This window comes from Mucor mucedo (assembly GCF_025094135.1).
Source record: "Mucor mucedo strain NRRL 3635 chromosome Unknown EV154scaffold_5, whole genome shotgun sequence".
NCBI lineage: Eukaryota > Fungi > Mucoromycota > Mucoromycetes > Mucorales > Mucoraceae > Mucor > Mucor mucedo.
Genome location: NW_026252289.1, coordinates 61,167 through 76,600, shown reverse-complemented (window position 1 = coordinate 76,600; position 15,434 = coordinate 61,167). Strand labels below are relative to the sequence as shown.

The following is a 15,434-nucleotide window of genomic DNA, read 5'->3' as shown; positions in this document are numbered from 1 at the left end:
ACGTACGTGGTGATAAATGACGAAACGGAGTATCGTTTATTGGCGTTATTTTTAAACACACACAACAAGCATAACGAGTCACCTTTTCTTTTTTTTTCTTTCCTCCTTATGAAACCCTCAATGTCACAACCTGTGTTTATAGCAGTTCATGTGGGTGCAGGTATTTTCTTTTGTTTCAATGCTTGTCATTTTCAACCAACACAAAAACAAGGTCGTTTAGCACGTTCGAAAGAACCTAAATATAAAGCAGCGTTGGCAAAGTAAAACTTCACAACACGCTACAACCAACAGCAAACTTATTTTTTCCCCAACTTTTAGAGCATGTCAACTTGCCATGAATGTTTTAAAAAGAGAAGGAGGTACAGCTGCTGAGGCTGTGGCTGTTGCCATTGCGCATTTAGAGGTATAAACATTCAAGCCCCCTTCACCTCAAAACAAAACGACTGACTGTGGAGGTTTAGAACGATCCCGTAACGAATGCAGGTTATGGCTCGAACCTAACCTTGAAGGGTACAGTGGAATGTGATGCTAGTTTAATGACAGGACAGTCTGGCACGTTTGGTGCAGTGGGAGCAGTCAGCGGTATCAAAAACCCGATTTTGACAGCACATCATATGGTTTGCGAGGCAGAAAAAGGTTTAATGTCCTTGGGCAGAATACCTCCAATGTAAGGGCCCCATTTTTCTTTAATATTTTTGCTTTCGCACGACGCTTATATATGGGTTAGGTTTTTGGCAGGAAAAGGTGCAAAAGATTGGGCTCAAGAGCGTGGACATGTCATTGTAGAAGAAGAGGATTTGATTGATCGTAAGAGACAACTCACATATGGATTCCTTCTTTTTGGTTTTTCACACATTTCACTTGTAGCAAACGCGTATAAGACATACTTAGATCATGTTGGAAGGTTAGTAGAGGATGAGGAAGACAATGTGGATTTAGGTCATGATACAGTGGGTGCTATTTGCCATGATCAGTATGGAGATATAGCTGCTGGTGTTAGTAGTGGTGGAATCTCACTGAAAGCACCAGGTCGTGTAGGAGAGGTAAAAAAAAAAAAAAAAAAAAAAAAAAAAAAAAAAAATAAGGCGAGGAGTGCATGTGTAAAAATAAGCACGGAGCTAACAAGTACAAAGGCTGCCATGTATGGTACAGGATGTTGGGCACAGAATGAGAAAGAAGGTCAAGCTGGTGTGGCCTGTAGTACAACAGGCACGGGAGAACAAATCATGAGAACTTTGTTTACCTATAAATGCGTGGAACGCATTTCCAAACAAGAAGATATGAAGATTGCTTTGACAGATTCATTCAACAAGGATTTTCTAGGTTAGAACAAATAGGCAGCTGGCTAGTCAGATTACTAATAAGAAAAAAAAAAGAATCACCATGTTTGGATATGTATGATGAGAAATCGGTGGGAACAATCGCGCTTCGAACGCAGAAAACGAGGGATACAACAAGCAAGTTTTGATTTAAATTATCAATCTATTATCAATTGAAGTGTTACCCTTTTTTATATATATTTATATATATTTAGGAATAGAGTTTTGGTACGGACATGTCACTCCGGATATGGTACGTACGAAAAGTATGGGAAAAATCAAAATCAAAAATAGTTAAGGCGTTCTTTCTAGGGGATTGGTTACATGTCAGGGACATTTAAAAAGCCAAAGGTACACTACATATCAAGAAAACACGGGGAGAAAGATTAACAAGAAAAAGACGTTGATATCTAGGAAATCATCTGAACATGAAAAGACGGTGTCTGCTGGATGGTTAATTTAACTTTTCATGCGCTAAAGAAAAAATAAATAAAAGGCCGGAGTTATTCTTTAGCCTATAAGCGGGCTTCATCATTGGATTTTAGAGATTGAACAAAAATGACTATTTATTTATAAGCCAATAAAAAGTGTAGGATTTTCATAAAAATGACAGAATGCGTGTTGACTCACAAAGTGTATTTCTATTTGATTTGTGGTTCCAAGTAATTTTTTTTTCTTCTTCTTTCTTATAAACCCTTTTTCTTTAAAAGAATTTCTTCACCTCCCTACTCTTTTTTGTAACATTTAAAAAAAATAATGGCTTCTAAACTTCTTTCGAGAGCTGCCCCTCTCACAACACGTACTTTGTAAGTCTTCAAATAAATATACTTTTTTTAGATCAAATCACTCATACTGGATGTTTAGTCGCGACGTTACCAAGGCCGCTCCTATTGGTCTTAGACACTATGCTTCTGACAACCAAAAGAAGTTGAACAAGTACAGTTCTGTCATTACTCAACCTAAAAGTCAAGGTGCTTCTCAAGCTATGTGTAAGTTTTTCATATTAAATTCACGAGGAGAAGGAAATAATACAAGTTTATTAAACAACCGACATCATTAGTATACGCCACTGGTTTGACTGATGAAGATATGAACAAGGCTCAAGTCGGTATTTCTAGTGTGTAAGTAGTGTTTAGAGAGAAAAAATTGCGTTGTTTTTTCATTGATGCTAAACCATGTGTATAAAAAAATCCAGTTGGTACGAAGGTAACCCTTGTAACATGCATCTTTTGGATTTGGCCGGTGAGGTCAAGAAGGGTGTTAGAGATGCTGGTCTTATTGGTTATCGTTTCAACACCATTGGTGTCAGTGATGGTATCAGTATGGGTACCAGAGGTATGAGTTACTCTCTTCAATCCAGAGATTTAATTGCTGATAGTATCGAAACCGTAAGTATCTTCATATCAAAGAAAACAAAAAATCTCCCGACACGTATATTTAACCAATTTTGGTTTAGGTCATGGGTGGACAATGGTATGATGCCAATATTTCTATTCCCGGTTGTGATAAAAACATGCCTGGTGTCTTGATGGCCATGGGTCGTGTCAACCGTCCTTCTTTGATGGTCTATGGTGGTACCATTCAACCCGGTCAAAGCTGTGGTGGTGGTAAGTTAGATATCGTGTCTGCTTTCCAAGCTTATGGTGAATATGTTGCTGGTACAATTGATGAAGATAAGCGTTATGACATTATTCGTCATGCCTGTCCTGGTCCCGGTGCTTGTGGTGGTAGTAAGTAGTCATCTTTTTGTGATTTTTTTTTTTATTTATTTTTTGGTTACTGTATTTTGACACATATTGGTATTAGTGTACACTGCCAATACAATGGCCTCTGCTGCTGAAGCTATGGGTATGACTTTGCCCTACTCTTCTTCTACACCCGCTGCTTATCCTGAAAAGATTGCTGAATGTCACGCTGCTGGTAAAGCTATTCGCAACCTTCTTGAAAAGGACATCTTACCTCGCGACATCATGACTCGTGCTGCCTTTGAAAATGCTATGGTATTGACGATGGTCCTTGGTGGTTCCACTAATGTTGTTCTTCATTTGCTTGCTATTGCCAAGAGTGTCGGTATCAAGTTGACCTTGGATGATTTCCAAGCCGCTAGTGATAAGTCACCCTTTTTGGCCGATTTGAAGCCCAGTGGTAAATATGTCATGGAGGATCTTCACGGTATCGGTGGTATCCCCGCTATTCTCAAGTACCTCATGGAAGAAGGTATGGTGGATGGTAATGTCATGACTGTCACTGGTAAGTCTCTCGAAGAAAACTTGCACGGCCTTCCTGGCCTCCCTCAAGGACAAGATGTCATTCGTCCTCTTTCCAACCCCATCAAGTCTAGTGGACATTTACAAATTCTTCGTGGTAATTTGGCTCCTGAAGGATCCGTTGCCAAGATTACGGGTAAGGAAGGACTCCAATTTACTGGTAAGGCACGTGTCTTTGACGGTGAGGAGAACTTTATCAAGGCCCTTGAAAAGAACGAGTTCAAGATTGGAGAAAAGATTGTTGCCATTATTCGTTACGAAGGACCTATGGGTGGACCTGGTATGCGTGAGATGTTGAAGCCTTCTTCTGCCATCATGGGTGCTGGTTTGGGTAAGGATGTGGCTCTTTTGACCGATGGTAGATTCTCTGGTGGATCTCACGGTTTCATCATTGGTCACGTCTGTCCTGAAGCTCAAGTCGGTGGACCTATTGGTCTTGTCAATGACGGTGATGTTATCACCATTGACGCTGAGACTCGTGAAATGAACTTGGAAGTTTCCGATGAGGAACTCGCCCAACGTAAAAAGAACTTTGTACCTCAACCTCTCAAGTATACTCGTGGTGTTCTTGCAAGATATTGTATGACTGTCAAGAGTGCAAGTGAAGGTGCTGTTACTGATGAATTGTAATTAAAAATCTAAACCCCCCTCCCCCTCCTCACACACACACACACACCCTCTGTATAATACATCATTTGAACCATTTATAATCCTCGTCATTTACAAGTCTATATCAATAAAATTTTAAATGAGAAATTAACTTCTAATGTATCGAGGCCTTATCGGAATGCTTGGATCAGAATTTTAAAAACGTGAAGTATTCACATATGTAAAATGAGACCTTAAATCAAAACTCTTAGCTTTATATAACTTCTTCCCTTCCACCATTGATATCATTATCAAAGATACTCGTAAAAAAGAAACGTTGAGTGACATTTAATTTAGTTTACAGCAGTTCTGGCCCCCTGGTTAGCTCTCTTACAGTGGTTCTGGTCTTATTGTTGGTTTTGTTTCTTCATGAGAAAATCGATGCTTGGTCTGATGGTGTGCTGCATTTCTTTAATCGCGGTCCCGGATATATTATTGGCTCAAAAACCCCCTTCGTCAAGCGCACCGCCACAAGTCAAGGCTTTTCAAGGCAAGTCAAAGCCAAATCGGCCGTATAGCCATAGTTGGGCCATTCCAAAAATGATTATTTAATTGACTGATTTTTTGGTGCTTTTTCCTGCAATAATTTCTGTCATAAATACGCTAAGTACCGCCCCTACGCAGGTGTTTTGCATTCGAGTCATTCGATTCAAAGCAGTTAACGTTGAGGAAAAAATAAAATACCAATTTGTGAAAAATAAAAAAAACCCCTTATTTAATCCAGCTTTTAAAAAAACGGATGAGGTCCGACTTACATTTTTTCAAAATCATCTACTTTTAGCAGGCGTCATTAAATTTATCCTAGGATGTTGTAAAGGACCTCATCCGTTTTTCAAATATTCGCAACATTTTTAAAAAAAACTACCATCTTTTAGATCTCTATTTCGACTTTTTGGTAAGCATAAATTCTCATTTCCAGTAACGATCGTTCGTCTACTATCACCACCGGAATTTATGCTATCAACTTTCTAGGTTATGCATCAGGCCTCAATGTTGGATAGGAATCTTTTTCCAACGCTATGAAATGAATCGAGCTTTATGTAAAAACACCCTTTTTTTTCATGTTCTCCTTATTTGTGATACTAAGGCGCAGCCTAAAAACCACGTCCGAGAAGATGACTTATACAAGGATTATTGTTGAAATAAAAGATGTAAGCTGGAAAGTTCCAGCTTTGAACAATCACAATCTGGTGTAAAACCGGATGTGATTTTTATTAAAAACAGTCTGCAAACAAGCTGTATCAATCTTGGGGTTGTCTTGGATTAATTTATTGAACATACTGTTCAAAATAAATGGGATCTTTACCCCGCACTCGGCCAATCTCTCGCGGCTTTCCTCTCCCTTGTCTTGCTTTTTTAAACTCGAAAGCAAAATAACTGTCGGAGTGTATCATTTAGACAGTCCTTTTGGTTTTGTGAAGCGCATTTTTAGAGACCTGTTTCCCGGTCGTGGATGAAGATTTCGCGGCCGTAGCTATGTTGGTTTATCTAGGTATGTAAATATTTACCTTACAAATTTTTTAGTATTGACATGCCCTTCTTCAAACTATTCTAGCAGCTATTCATCGGAAACGAAAGCAGTTCATTGAGACTATGACATAAATAAAGCCAAACTATTGAAATGATAATACAAATTTGTCTAACAGAGGACCTTGTCACCCATCGGGTTTTTAGTATTGATTATAGTTACGTTAAATATATATGATTACTTCAAACATTACAAAGCCACATATGGTTGCCTATCTACAATAATGTAAAATGTATCCGCCTTTACCTGTTTATGAAAAGCATTCTGCGACCGTTTAGGTTGAATTTCTAGACCATTTGGAGGAAGGACTGATAAAATGAAAAATATGGCCACTTAAGAACACCAGCACAGTCACCCCTTGTATAGATGCATTTATCAAAGATCGAATAGCTGATAATTCTACCGTACGAGCACAATTATGAACATATCAAATGGGGTACGTAATTGACACTAAAGAGAGAGAGAATGAAAGAAACTAGCCTTTCGGTTACGGCCACTGAATAATAAGTTCAATCGTATCCAAAGGGTGATTACGCTTCATGAGCATGCTGTGAAATAAATACAGTCATATTGACCCTTCCTGATTGAAGTTGATGATAAGTGACGCAGTCAGTAAAAAAAAGACAGTCTTTCTCAAAACTGTACAAAAAGCGTATCAAACAGAGACAGCACAAAAATGTGAGAGTGGTCGCACAAAAGAACCATCTCATGCAACCGATTTGTATTGAAAGCCAGTTCGTTGTTGTACTATCGCTGAAATAGCTTCAGTTTAACCCGGTTATAAACAGCTTTAGACAGCCTAGTACCCATTCATTTTTTGAAATTAGCTTTAAGATTGCTCATAATGTATCCCTGTGTACTTTTACAAACAGAGTTGGACAGTTCCAAAATGGCCCAAAAGAAGTAATAAACCAATGATTTGTCAGTGGCCTATCAATATTTACCAGTGTCAAGTTATTGTGAAACCTTAATATTTTACTAAAGCTATTCCAGATGATTGGGTAAAAATTTATAATGAATAAGAAACAGTTGAAAGAACTCTTCAATTTCAACTTTTATTAATCAATAAAAAAACTATCGCAATCTACCATGTGAAGCTGAATGTTCCTTTTCAACTAACAACGTCCTTACAGTCTGAGAAGTTCGAACGCCGCGCCGATTTTGTGATGACATGGCAGTTTGAGTTTTTCATTTCACTGAGAACGAAAAAATGCGCTTTTAAAGAGAGAGAAAAAAAAAGTTTAGTAGGCTATTTTTAACCTTTATCTTTTTTTCCCATTGTAAATGTCACAAACAGCAGACGATCCACACATTGCGGGAAATGTACCCGTTACACCGGTTCAGTTAAAAAAGTTTCTCACAGAGGCACCGTTAATGTATACAAGTAAACTTTCCAGAGGAGCAGAAAAGCATATTTTAACCAACTGCTACCGGTCTTTATGGAGCAATGATCTCGACTTGATGCAAAAGTACTTTTTTAAGGAAGGGCTTTCTGACAGCGACAACCTTTCACAATTGCTGGAAAAATACAACTTGTTCGGTTCTACCAAAGAAGATAAAGCTGAAAAAAGTCAAGAAGACGAACCAGAGTACTGGGAAAGTCAAAGAGGCAAACAGTGTGGTCATTTGTTCAAAAACGGTGAGAGTGTTTATCGTTGCAGGTAATAAAAGGAAATTGCGTGATTGGATAGGTTTAACGTTTACTCATCATCTATCTTTTATTATTGTGACCAGAAACTGCGGTTTAGATGATACATGTGTAATGTGTTCCAAGTGTTTTCATGCAACTGACCATGAAAATCATGATGTCAAAATTTGGATTAGTAGGGGAGCAGGAGGTTGTTGTGATTGTGGTGACCCAGAAGCATGGAAAATACCACTATGCTGCAAGATTCATTCTCCCAGTTCTGATATACCCAATTCATCCAGTTCACCAAACCAAGTCTCCTTGGAGCCTATTTCTTCTATTCCTGTTGAAACCATGAATTCTGTTAAAGAAACAATGGTTGTTGTCATTAACTACATTTTGGAAACATTTGCTACTTCTCCTGAAGACGTGATTTCCTCTCCAACAGATATTGGCACTTCAGTCTCTGCCGAATCAATCCAACAAGACTGTATCGACTCTCACGATGCCCTTGGCTTGCCTGTAGATTTATCAACCCAAACTTATGCCTGTTTATTATGGAATGACGAAAAGCATTCTTTTGATGCTGTCATCAATGTTGTAAGACAAGCTATTGGATGTACCGTATCAGAAGCCACACACGTTGCCGAATGCGTCGATGTTTACGGTAGACATATCATTAAAGAGTCCAAAAACCTTGCCGAATTAATCGAAATCGCCAAAATAATCAGTTCAATTCATTTGGCTGTCACTATTTGCTCAACTCAGAAAACTGTGCGCGAAAGTATTGCTGGTTTATTGTTAGATTGGCTCAAAGAATTAACCGGTGGTCGTTACAAGTTTTTCAATCAGGTGGAAGGCGGAAACTGTATTATCCGTGATATCATTTGTGATGTATTAGCTAGTGATTGGCAGTTAAGTCCTCAACTCGCATCTTTAACTACACGTTCAAGAAGATCAAGAATGCCCGAGGATGAAGATGACGGATTTGAATTGGAAGGTGCTGACGATATGGGAGATGACAGTGACGATGAAGTTGATATGATGTTCGACGGCGATGTTCTTGACATGGAGGAGCTTAGCGAAGACACAATAATGGATGAAGATGGTCTCGACGAATTCTTCAATGTCATTAGCGAAAGTATAAATACTGATTCCGGAGAGGATGAGGGTGAGGACGATGATGAGGAAGAGGAAGATTCAGCAGGAGAGTTTGTAGATGCCCACGAAACGTCCCCAACAGGCGTAACAACAGCTATGGAAACTGATCAAAATATTCCGGATGAAGCCGCCGAACAATCATCGCAGGAAGTCGTCAACAACTCACAATCTACTAGAAGAAGAGCAAGTGGCGCACACTCTACTACACCTGCTTTGGCACATCATGTTGACATGCTTAAACGAAGAAGATTATCAGCCTCGTCTCAAAACAAATTAGGCAAGTCTCAAAAACCTCGTGATATTTTGGATATGGATTGGAGTTTGGATCAATGGCTCGAGCATACGGAACAGTTGGAATCAGACGAAAGAGTGATTGCACAAGAACTGGGTATTCCTTACGCTGTAGCCAATGACGACATTTCAGCCACTCGTCGCGTCAACGCTAATCTTAAAAAGGAGTTCAAGCGTAAACTTCGTATCGATTATCTGTTGCAATTCGACTTGCGTCTTTGGAAGACGGCCCGTATCAGCATCAAGGACTTATTGATCGGTACATTTATCTCCAATTTTGATTTCCGACCTGTCATTGGAACCAGATTTGCTCGTAACTACCCAGAACTTGTTGATGCATTTTTCTTTAAGGACAGAGAACCCGAAAATTCAGTAAGCACATTATCTGTTCAACTTTTAACAGTACCTAGTGTGGCATTATTGCTTGTGAAAGACTTCAAGTTCTTTGGTATCGTTTGCTCAATCTTGCAAAACTTTTTCTTGACCGATAGTATCCATATGATGCTCCCCGAAAACAAGGGTTATGCCGGTTCTCAAGTGGATTGTACTGCAAAAGCTATCGGAAGACACCGCTATGCGTATACTATCTTTGACTTGAGATACGTTATGAATGCTGAACCTGTCAGATTGGAAATTTCTAAAAATCCCATTTATCTTCGTCAATTCATTGATATGATCTATCAGTTCCAAGCAATGGATCCCCTTCAACGCCAAACGGATACTCATGTAGAATATGAATCCCAATCATGGGTTTCTGCTTTCAACATGACTTTGCAAACATCAAAATTATGCCGCTTACTTGCTGGTTGCTTCGATTCTCTTCAACCTTCTGAGATAACTGTTACTGAAGCATCCCGTAACCTGTGTCGATCTATTTATCGTGTATTGAAAGCATTATCAGACTGGAATCCTCATCTTGCACCTCGTAGGGATACAAATACTTTTGAACCTGATACTAGAGTAATCATTAAGGGGTTAAGTGGCCAGAAATTCCATCAAGTAAACACGCCTAATGCTGGCGTATTTGAAATTGTGGACTATGATGTTTCCGAAAACCCGGTTTCCTTCCATCATCCTTTCCACTGGTTATTATCAGAACTTTTCGAGAATGTATCATTATTGAATCAAGGAGTCTTGGCTGAACTTGGCTGGTTGGGAGGATTTAAGCAAATGGTCAACGATGCTTTCCGTACCAATGATCATGACATGTTCTTGATGATACTTGATTACCCCATTAGAACTTTGACGATCCTCTATCAAATCAATTGTGGTGTTTGGGTTAGAAATGGTTATGCTGTCCGCAACATGGTATGTTTTAATTTTATTTTCTGTTGGCATATCCTTTTACTTATGAATTCCTCTTTAGTCTCATTCTTACAGAGATGTCAATGTCAGAGAAAACACCATGGATTGTGATATTTATCTTTTCCAGGTTGGTTTGACGGTGTGTAACAGTGATCAAATTTTGTTGACCCTGATCGATCGATTCCAACTTACAGACTGGTTCAAGGGAAAGCCCGAAAAGAAGTCCATTTATGATGCCAGCCAAAAGACTTATATGGTCGAAGAATTCCTCAATTTACTCATCATCAGTGCTACAGAACATGCCTATGCTTCTGGAACATCAACTGAAGAACGTATTCGTCAATATATTATTCAATATCTTGGTATCGGCAGTATGTCTTATTCTGAACTTTTAAAGTTCATTCCCGAAAGCTTGAACGAACATGAATCATTTGAAAATCAACTAAACATGCTTGCCAACTTTAAGGCGCCTGATGGATTAAGCGACAAGGGTCTCTATGAACTCAAACCTGAATATATAAACGAAATCGATCCTTATTTCTGGCACTACACCCGCAACCAACGTGAAGAAGCTCATAATGTGTTGAAGAAGAGATGGAATCAAACAAATCCTGATAACAAGTTGGGTGATAAAGAAGAATTTGTTGTCAACCCCAAGGCCAACCGTATTGAAAATGGACCTTTCAGGCACCTTGGTAAATTCTTGCATTCTCATACGTTCTGTCAAATTCTCGTGTATGCTCTCTGGGACGCTAAATTCCACAAGGAATCCAAGAGTGATACCATTTTGGACGAAGCACTTTATTTGGGCATGCTCGCCGTAACTGACCAAAATAGTTCTGCTAGTGAATTGGCCGCTATGAATGTCAAGGGCAAATACAGAGCCGATGTCATTTTAGATGATTCTGATACCAAAAATTTCGTCGAGTTTGCTGTTACTGATGAATACTCTATCCAAATCAATGAAATCGAAAAAACACATGCTACGTTGTTAATTGTTCTTTTACGCTGCATGGACGACAGTGAATTGAGCCATGCTCATAAACGTTTAAGCTTTATCATTGATAAGATTGAACAACGTGGTTCTGACACTGCCAAGGAAATCATTGCCGATTGGAAAGAGAGAAAGTCAAGAGAAACAAAGGCCGATTTAGATAATGGTGGTAACGGTGGTATCTCCGAATATGAGCGTAAAAAAGCTGCCGCTAAAGCTCGTCAAGCAGCCATCATGTCTCAATTTGCCAACGCACAATCTAAATTCATGGAACAACACTCCGATCTTTACAAAACAGATGACGACGAAGATATCAGAGAAACATACGAGGAGACAGCCGTTGCCAATAATGATATTTCCTCTGATTCTGAATTGGAAATTGTGCGTAAGTGTCATTTCCCAGCTGATACCTGTATCGTTTGTCAAGAAGAATTAGATGACACAAAGTTATATGGTACACTTGGTTTGATCCAACGCTCTAACATCGAAAGATACGCTGAAATGAGCAACAAGAACGTTTTTGCTGACATTTTGGAAACTAGCAACCATGCAAACCCTTGGGCACCAAGAGAGGGTGCTGAAAAGCCTGCTCCCTTCATTGGATTCCCTACTGACTCTCATAGATCTGGCTTAGATATCTCTTCTTGTGGTCATTTGATGCATTCTGAATGTTTTGATGCCTATCAAAAATCTGTTGATAATCAAGTGCTTAACGAACTTAGTAGAATGTTCCCATTGTCGCTGGCTCCAAAGAGTCGTTTCCTTTGTCCCTTGTGTAAAGCACTCGGTAATGTTTTGGTCCCAATTGTTTGGAAAGGCAAAAAAGAAGCTTATCCAGGTGTTATGGTTCCCTCAACCCCCTACTCTGATTTAAGCAAAACGATCAAGGATACCATGGATGATTTGAAGAAAAGAATCCAAACTGCTCCTGATGAAGAAGCACCTTTCAAAAGCGATGATCCTAATCTAGTTATTTGCGATGATTCACAACTCAAGCTTATATACAACAGGTTGATGAAAGTGATTCATTCCAATGCCAACGAAAGAGTTATTTATGATACGGCTTTAAACTTGTTTGATTCTGTTCAAGAATTGCATGATATGTATGCTTATACCATCACAGATTTTGAAATTGCACAAAGAGGTTCAGAAAATACCCGTGCAAGAGACTTGACTGTTGAACACACTGGAACTTTTATCGATGATGTTTCAAGTACTTCTCAATTGCTTCTCAAGATCCTTGGTATGACAAACATGTTGATCCCTAAATTCATGGACTCTCCTTGGCAATCGGAAGAGCGTTGTACAAGCGAAAGATTAGCAATGGTTGCATTGAATCAGTTTATGCCCGGCTGTTTAAATACGACCGAAGAGTTCTCACTTAAATCCGAGTTGGCACCAATATTAGCAGACGATCCATTTAGGGTCTTGGTCCGTATGAGTTTCTCCGTTTCCCAGAACCCAGCGATCGAAATTCATCATTTACTTCGTTCAATTTATATTGCAGAATTAACCAAAACGGTGATTGCTATTGTACATGGTGTATTAAATGACGGAAGAATTTTAAAGGAAGAAAAGATTAGCCAACTTTTGGAGTCCCTCAATACAAACCAAAGACAAGCATTGGGAACAGAAGGAGTTCAACAATTTACACACTACGTACTTGGACTCTTAAAAGTTTCGCAAGAAACTATTGATGGATTCTTCAAGGTTGTTTGTCCTGGCGCATTTGTCGCTCTTGTACGTACTTTTGCTTTACCTTTCCTTCGAAAAGCACTTTTGTTTATGGTCGTCCATCACGGTTTCATCCCCCAAAGTCCCACTGATGATATGGTAGATGAAAAGAGCGAATTTGAAAACATTTTGGAAATTTTGCGATTACCAGCTCTTGAATCCATTTTCGAATTGGAAACATTTGAGCAGGAATTGGTAAGCACTTGGTGTACGGAATACGTGAACAGCAAATTGGTTGCATCGCCGAAAGAATTAGCGCTCCTTTCTGACATCAAGGTCAATTTGCCTACCAAGTTTAAACTGGCTACATTGCCTTATCGCTTAGATCAACTGCTTGATGAAAGCTCAAAACGTGTTTGCCGCAAGTGTAAGACCGTTCCTGAGCATTCTGCCATCTGTTTGATATGTGGAACCTTTGTATGTGCTCGCCGCTTCTGTTGTACTGAAAACAACAAGGGTGAATGTAACACCCATATGAAGAGGTAATTATTTTATAAATAACATATAAGGTAAATGTCTAATACAAAGTTTTAGCTGTGGTGGTGAGATCGGTATATACTTGATCATCAAGGACTGTTTCCTTCTGTTATTGCATGACAACGGTGGAAGTATCATGAACGCACCATATCTTGATAGCCATGGCGAGGCTGATATTTTATTTAAACGCGGGGCACCACAATATCTTAATGACAAGAGATATGAACAGATCAGACAAATGTGGTTAACCCAATCTATACCTGCTTTTGTAAGAAGAAGAATGGAAGCTGCTTTCAGTGCAACTATTTGGGAAGCATTTTAAATTGAGACAATTGTCATATATTGTACATTAAACAAACAAAAACAAAAAAAAAGTTAATCAAAGAAAGAAAATATATATAGATGTCTAATAAAAAGTTTTGTAATCTATATCTAACTTAAAAACCTATAAGGGATTAAAAGGTGTTAAGTGATGTGTAAATGGATACCCTTAAATATTTTAAACTTACAGCATTTACAATCGAAAGGGCATTCGGGTGTATCTAAACCACCACCAATGTTTAAGTCTTTAACATCGTAAAGGGGATAACCATCATCAGTAGTACGTGCTTTAAATAAAAAATGTTAACTTGGTTTCTAATGGTTTCACTCATTCATTGCACATACTTGTCTTTTTGATGCCTCTTGAATCTCCGAAATCTTCATCGGCGGTGGGTGGGGGAGCAGCACGCTTTTGTGGTGTCAAACTACTTTTGACAGCTGCTAATTCTGCAAATACAACCTCTTCAACCTTTCTAACCTGTTCTTCACTTAATTCTTCCTCCTCCTCTTCCTCTTCTTCATCCTCAACGTCATCCTCTTCATTCTCTTCTTTTTTAACCACCTCTTCGGCTACCTTCTTTGACTTTTTGGCAGCCTTTCTCTTTGCGCTCTTTGATAAAACAGGTTCCTTGAATTTCTTTTGTACCACTTGGTCATCGTCATCCTTGATTGTCTTGGTGTTAAAAATGTCGTCGATTTCAGAAGCGTCCGAGATCTTTTTAGAGCTGAAAATATCGTCAATTTCGTCAGTGCCAGCCTGGACATTCTTTCCCTTTCTAGGGGTGTTTACTTTCTTGACACCTGCATTCTTGGGAGCGGTTTCTTTCTTTGTATCCTTCTTTTCTAAATGAGCACAAGTAAATGTAAGTAATCTCGTTTCAAGCTGATCATTCCGCCAACGTTTACCTGCAGCACGCTTTCCCATTTTTTATTTTATGCAATACGTAGAGGGAAAAAAAATCAAGAGGGGGAAAAGCCCAAATCAAAGAGTAGGAAAAAAGGTCACGTTTCTGTAGTCACGGCTAGCGGATTAAATGCGAAAAAAAAAAACTAGGGGCATTATTTCACTGTCTGCAATAAGAATATGGAAAAGAAGCAAGCTTTTGAATATTTCAGTTTATTAGAGCAACAGTTCTGGAAAAAAATTGATGAAAAGCTATTAAAGGATATCACTTTCCAAGGTGAATTAAAACCAGAGGATATGTTGATATATGGAGAATTTGGTTTTGCGTTATTGGGTCTCAAACCTTGCGTGCTGGTTGAATTCCGGGACGCAAGAGTCAATAAGTTTTACTTGGAAACAGTAATCCAGCCTGTGTTATTTGCTTTAAAAGAAAAAACATTGGATTATCATGTCATACGGAATACAAAAACTCCCGAGTCAGACCTTGATGGCTGTGTCTTTATATATTCCAAGACTGCCAGTGATCTCTCTACCATGTTGACAGATAAAGAACAAATGATATCAGAAGATACAATGGCTCTGTTATTGGATTATCCTGGGCATTTACCAAATTCTGAAGAAGAAATACCCACCATGAAATCAGTCATCTATTTCCATAATAGACCCAACAAACAGTTAGTCGCTTTGACCTCCTTTGCTATTCAAATCACAGAAAAAGAAAAAACTTTGCAGCATTTCAGAGAATACTATGCTATTTGTAAAGAAAAATTAGATATCGAGTTGAAGCTTTTAATTCAATAATAAACTATGTGATATCCCGCATTAAAAAAAATTGAATTGGTGTGGTGCACAGAGCAA

General features: G+C 38.8%; 5 protein-coding genes across 5 annotated transcripts; 4 read left to right on the top strand and 1 right to left on the bottom strand.

Moving 5' to 3' along the window:
* Positions 1–33: 33 nt before the first annotated feature.
* Positions 34–1,976, top strand: EV154DRAFT_434865 (threonine aspartase 1-like protein). The gene is made up of 9 exons (XM_051596772.1): positions 34–260; positions 319–403; positions 462–667; positions 728–1,043; positions 1,134–1,323; positions 1,377–1,457; positions 1,535–1,572; positions 1,632–1,670; positions 1,720–1,976. The coding sequence occupies exons 1-9, from the start codon at positions 109–111 to the stop codon at positions 1,780–1,782; spliced, it is 1,170 nt and encodes a 389-aa protein (XP_051462792.1). The 5' UTR covers positions 34–108; the 3' UTR covers positions 1,783–1,976.
* EV154DRAFT_236706 (dihydroxy-acid dehydratase) lies at positions 1,703–4,353 on the top strand. The gene is made up of 6 exons (XM_051594530.1): positions 1,703–2,125; positions 2,184–2,308; positions 2,380–2,440; positions 2,515–2,707; positions 2,776–3,049; positions 3,126–4,353. Exons 1-6 carry the CDS (start codon positions 2,076–2,078, stop codon positions 4,214–4,216), a joined length of 1,794 nt encoding a protein of 597 aa, XP_051462791.1. The 5' UTR covers positions 1,703–2,075; the 3' UTR covers positions 4,217–4,353.
* Positions 4,354–6,896: 2,543 nt separating this feature from the next.
* Positions 6,897–13,795, top strand: EV154DRAFT_236650 (uncharacterized protein). Its single transcript, XM_051594528.1, has 4 exons — positions 6,897–7,423; positions 7,497–10,149; positions 10,208–13,356; positions 13,409–13,795. The coding sequence occupies exons 1-4, from the start codon at positions 7,047–7,049 to the stop codon at positions 13,671–13,673; spliced, it is 6,444 nt and encodes a 2,147-aa protein (XP_051462790.1). The 5' UTR covers positions 6,897–7,046; the 3' UTR covers positions 13,674–13,795.
* On the bottom strand, positions 13,409–14,640 carry EV154DRAFT_236651 (uncharacterized protein). Its single transcript, XM_051594529.1, has 4 exons — positions 14,579–14,640; positions 14,018–14,515; positions 13,861–13,959; positions 13,409–13,796 (listed from the first exon to the last, which is right to left on the bottom strand). The coding sequence occupies exons 1-4, from the start codon at positions 14,595–14,597 to the stop codon at positions 13,789–13,791; spliced, it is 624 nt and encodes a 207-aa protein (XP_051462789.1). The 5' UTR covers positions 14,598–14,640; the 3' UTR covers positions 13,409–13,788.
* Positions 14,641–14,873: 233 nt separating this feature from the next.
* EV154DRAFT_411511 (uncharacterized protein) lies at positions 14,874–15,377 on the top strand (the record flags this gene model as incomplete). The annotated part of the gene is made up of 1 exon (XM_051595463.1): positions 14,874–15,377. The coding sequence occupies one exon, from the start codon at positions 14,874–14,876 to the stop codon at positions 15,375–15,377; it is 504 nt and encodes a 167-aa protein (XP_051462788.1).
* Between the last annotated feature and the right edge of the window lie 57 nt (positions 15,378–15,434).